At 33.7% G+C, this 5447-nt stretch overlaps 1 protein-coding gene across 1 annotated transcript; it reads right to left on the bottom strand.

Moving 5' to 3' along the window:
• Nucleotides 1-1514: 1514 nt before the first annotated feature.
• Nucleotides 1515-2263, bottom strand: LOC129225956 (tigger transposable element-derived protein 6-like). Its single transcript, XM_054860512.1, has one exon. The coding sequence runs from the start codon at nucleotides 2109-2111 to the stop codon at nucleotides 1515-1517; it is 597 nt and encodes a 198-aa protein (XP_054716487.1). The 5' UTR covers nucleotides 2112-2263.
• Between the last annotated feature and the right edge of the window lie 3184 nt (nucleotides 2264-5447).

Genomic DNA, 5447 nt, shown 5'->3' with positions numbered 1-5447 from the left:
TATATATATATATATATATCTCGATCTCGGTTATAAAACAGCAAAAGGAATGTATGAATCGCTTGAGCAAGTCGGAAAACTTTTGAGGGTGCTTAAAAAATTCAAATAAGTGCTGGCTTGGCCCGAAAGCGCAAATCCAAAAGATCCGATAAAAAAAAAAAATTATATATATATATATATATATATATATATATATATATATATATATATATATATATATATATATATATATATATATATATATATATATACACAGTAAAACCTCGCTATAACGATATTTTGGGGACCAAAGAAATATATTATTGTAGAGGGATATATTGTTATATCGAGGGCATATATATTTTGATAATACAATAGGTTTTTTTTTATTTAAATGTTATAGTATATGCATTACCTAGGTGTAAATGTTTTTATATATAGTATATCTGTAATACATTTATTGGCAAGGTGTTAATTATGACTAAATATTACTATCAATTGAAAGAAATTCCGAAAATAAGCTCGTAAACATACCTCAAATCCGTTTTTATTGAAAAAAATCCAATATTTTTGTTTGTTTGGCCGCTTTTTTGATTGTTAAGTCAACCAACAAGGTATACATTGAGTCCAAAGCACGAAAATGATCCTCGTTTGTGGATGGAAGGCTTGAAAAAAATGTCCGCAGAGATTTGACTGATTGAAGTGTTTCCTGGGTCGACAATAAGGATTGTGATGAACTCGTATTATCATCATCTTCTTCTTCCTCCTCATCGTCTTCATCACCACTATGTTTCATCTCACCAGTAATTTCAGAGAGAATTTCTTCATCAGTAACTCCTGCGAAAACAGTAAGATCGTCATCCGCTGTCAAATAATCCTCCACGTTCACTCCATATTTTTTGCCCGTTTTTTCCTCGAGTTGGGACACAGATGTTTGGAGATTCAAAACTATTTCCTGATCATATAAAATATCACAGTCTGAGGAATTTTCATCACAATCAGATAACATTTTATCTTCTAAGACACCTAAACCGGCCTTTTTCCAACAATTCAGAAAGGTTTTCTCTGTTACTGCCCACCAACTTCCAGCAATAAAGTCACATGAGTCCTTAACATTTACAGCTTTAAAAGGGTCTTCCACTTTATTTTCAATCCCCAGAAGTATCGATTCTACCAAACGTTTCCTATAGTATCCTTTAAAACATTTAATTTTGCCCATGTCGAGTGGCTGCAATATGGAAGTGCAGTTGGCCGGAAAAAAAAAACAATTTCAACGCATTGTAGTTTTGGAATTGAGGTGTGAGCGGAGCAATTATCAATCAACAATGCAATTTTTTTCTTCCTCTTCTTCATTTCCTTATCTAACTTCAGCAACCATTCAGAAAGAAATTTAGACGTCATCCAAGCCTTTTTATTGGCTTTATATTCCACAGGAAGACTTCTCACATTCTTGAAGCACCTTGGCTTCAAAGATTTGCCGATAACAAGAGGTTGAATTTTATGTGTTCCTGTACTATTGGCACACAGAAGAACAGTCAATCTTTGTTTTGATTTCTTCCCGCCGTGACACTTTTCACCCTTAAACGCCAATGTTCTATCAGGGAGGAGTTGAAAAAACAGCCCAGCTTCATCAGGTTGTAAATGTCTTCTGGTGCATACTTTTGAAGAATATCTTTCATCTTCTCTTGTCTCCAGGCATTTGCCTCATTCATCGGAGCAGATTTTTTCTCTCCGTGAATTTCCTGGAAAGTGATTCCGTGGCGATCCCGAAAACGCATTAGCCAACCATTGCTAGCTTTAAAAGTTTCGTTCCCTAGCATTGCTGTATATTTCCGTGCTTGTGCACATAACAAGGGTCCATTTACTGGGATATTTGTTGCCCTCATCTCTTGAAACCACTTCAGGACGACAGCATCAATGTTTTCATTAGTCGCGACTTTTAGTCGTTTTCGCTTGGGATTAACTGAATTTGATCTCACACCTTCAATATGTTTCCTCTTCTTGAGGAACGTTGCAACTGTAGATTGAGATAATCCATATTTCTTAGCTGCATCAACCTGCTTCATTCCATCATCAATATCGCTGATGACGTTGAGTTTATCTTGAAATGAAATTTGCTTTCTCCCTGCCATCTTAAGGAAAAATACACTAGTGAATAAAATCAAATCTTTCGTTTTCGTCGATCATGTGACAGTGATGACGCAATCAGATGGGAATGTTACACCTTTTCGGATCTCCAGCGCGACGCCATTTTGGAAACGCATTGTTTAAAATGTAGCGCGAAACTTAGAGCTAACCATTTTTAAAGAAAAAATAAAGTTTTAAGTTTTTTCTCTTTTTTTTTTTTTTTTTGAAAATAGGAGGGGTTATTTTCAGGATTTTACTGTACTTGAAAACCAAATTATCGTAATAAAGAGGGGTTGAAAACTTTAAAAAACATCGCTTTACAGGGGTTTATTGCTGTAGAGAATATCGCAATATTGAAAAGAGGATAACATTAATTCCTATGCAAGTTCACCGGGACCGCGAAATATTATCGTTGTAGAGGGATTTATCGTTGTATCGGATAGCGTTGTAGCGAGGTTTTACTGTATATATATATATATTTAATTTAAAGACTTTATCTAAGAAAGCTTGGTTATCACTAAAAAGTTCAAAATAAAATCAGTACATGATTTCTTGGTTACAACACTCAATAATAAAAGTTAATCCTAAATTCTTCTTATTAAGGTTAATTCTAAAGGTGCCAATAAAACTAAAATTAAAAATTGAGCCAATAAATGTAGCCATAGAAAAAGTTATTCGTACAAAGCTGTATTCCGCCGCATTTTGTGTAAAAGTTGCTCCAGACATACATGCACCCGACCTCTCCCCGCAATATAATGCAATATTTTCGTTGAAATTTTTAAGATGAAATTTAAGATTTAGGGGGATATTATTGGGGATTTTTTTAGAATTAAAGTATTTCAATTTTTATAAACTCTGAGATTAAGTTGAGATGGTACCCACCAGCTGGGTGTCACCCGGGAGGGGGGAAGACGCCCCCTATCAAGAAAAGCTTTTTGACTAAGCAAAAATAATAAATAAATAAATAAAATAAAAATCCCCTCAAGTTGCAGCTTTTAAAAATTGAAAGCACAGGATTTGATCAACAACTGTTAGTTGAACATTACAGGGGAGCAAATAATCCTATTCATTTTTTATTGAGATTTTTAAGTAATCTCACTTTAGAAATCGCAACTGTTGGATAATTTGATTCTCGGATTGAATTTCAAACGTTGTATACATCTTCGGTTTACAATAAAATACAACGCGAAAATTTCATAAAAAGGAATTAATAGTTCAATCTCTGTTTAGGGGTTTTCCCCCTTTCCACGAGGAAGGCGAATTTGAAAAAAAAATAATAACAATAAAGACGGAGTCTGAGTCGGACGGTTCAAAATCCAGGAGTCGGAGTCGGCAATTTTTCTTCCTACTCCGCAGCCCTGGTTTATAGTACTTGTTCTTACCTCTAGGTAAGATTATCTTTTTCTATTAGCTGGTTTCTAGCGGTTGGCTCTACTCTGCAACGCAACACAACACAACCATTGAACTACAACAAAAGTGGACTGTATAACTTTTATTATGATTAATTTCATACACTTAAGAGCAGCATTCTTTCAGCCGCTCTGACCTTAAACTCCCTGAATTTTTAACTAAACATAGGTGGCGCTTTAACAGTACTAACGTTTTAATGAAATCTTTACGCATAAAACTTTGGCTTTTGTCTGATGCCTTTTCAACCACTAGTTCGCTTATTTTGCATTGAAAAAGGGGTTCCTTGTAATCCCGAAACAAGTGTCTGCAATGTTCTGCACTTTGTGCCATTATACGTTGTTATTTCTTGTTTTACTTTCCAGCACAAAGTTATTTATTTTACTTTAATTGTGCGTAAAGTTTTTAAAACCTTTTGGTATTATAGACTTCGTTTACAATAAGCTTTTTCAACCCACCTTCCCCTCCTTAAGACATTACAAGCCAATCAATAATGCAGTTTGAGTGTTTAAATGAATTAGCTACATTACTACAACTAAAAATTTGCCCTAAAACTTCGGCATTTTTTAAAGACTTCCGCAGCTAGTAGCTAGATTTTCCAAGGCTGCTGTTTTTACGTCAAGCTATAGCTCCAAAGTAAAATATAAAAAAAATAGAGTGTCTGTGTCTCAAATAATGAGCCTTCCCTTAAAATAAATGTTTTGCAAGATACGTCCAAAATATCTCTAAAAGTTATTAACCCTCCTTTTAATTTAGTGTTCAAAGGGCAAGTATTAAATTTATTACACAGTTCTGTTACCATTTTGTATTACTATTTCATTTCTGTGTTCGTTGTTTTGCTTTTTTTTTTTCAAAATATCATTCAATTATATACATCTCAATTTGACATTTTTTTCGTTATGCCTACAGCCTAGTTTTAGAATTATTGCGACCACCAAAGGAGGTATGTCTTACAAATCCCGAATCGCTTTTTCGTTTAAGCAGAAGTAGAAAGATCCACAACTGCATCCGTTAAAATCGAAAATGGACTGAAACTATGACCTTGGTATAAAATTATGTTGATTTCGTTTGTACGCTCGTTTCTACATTCTATGCACAAAATCTGCCATAAATCTTTCCTTTTATCAGAGATTCCGGAATTTTTAAACGAAGCAGTCTATTGCTAAGTGTCGTTAAACTTATACTTAAATGTTTTTAACCCCAATTTCCGCTATATTTTATTAGTTTCCCTTCCTAAAATATTTTTAAACTTTAGTTTAGTCTTTAGTTCCGTCATCTTACAAATGCTTCTCTCATTTTTTTCCGAACATAATGGAGCTCAAAATTCACTCATCCAATTTACACTACAAGTTTTGAAAGTCTTCAGAAGGAAATAAATTCTAAGACTAACTATATCCCAGTTTTAAAATTCACTTAAGCCTAACGTTAATTAACTCATAGTTAGAAATGAAATTACCCCCATTTTCTCTACAAATTCCTAATTTTTTAATGGTAAACAACTTTTAAGACTGCGTTTATACCCCTCCTAAAACTCGCGTCAAGTTTATTCAACAAAACACCTCGCAGCAAGATTCGAAGTGCTTACATATTCAATAACTCCCAAGATTTCAGAGATCTAACGCGAAGTTGAGAAATTATTTGAATGTTGAAGAAAGTTTCTGCCTCGTGACAGACTTGTCATGAAAACTGTAATTTCGCTTTGATCTGCTGAAATATAATATGCCAACGAGAAAGATAATGTATGCTTGGTAACTGGAACGCAGCAGAGGGTTGGTAAAATACTTCAAGCTGAATAATTGGAAAAATAAAATATTTTGAGTTCAATCGATTTTCTTGTGCTTTAAGATGAATAGTTCAAATTTTTTTGAGAAGTGGCAATTAATGCATTTTAATTTAAGAACAGTAACGAAAAAATGTTGGTAATATTTTCTTTA

Source organism: Uloborus diversus, chromosome 7, assembly GCF_026930045.1.
Source record: "Uloborus diversus isolate 005 chromosome 7, Udiv.v.3.1, whole genome shotgun sequence".
In the NCBI taxonomy this organism is placed as follows: domain Eukaryota; kingdom Metazoa; phylum Arthropoda; class Arachnida; order Araneae; family Uloboridae; genus Uloborus; species Uloborus diversus.
The sequence above is the reverse complement of the archived record's forward strand: the minus strand, read 5'-3'. Positions and strand labels throughout refer to the sequence as shown.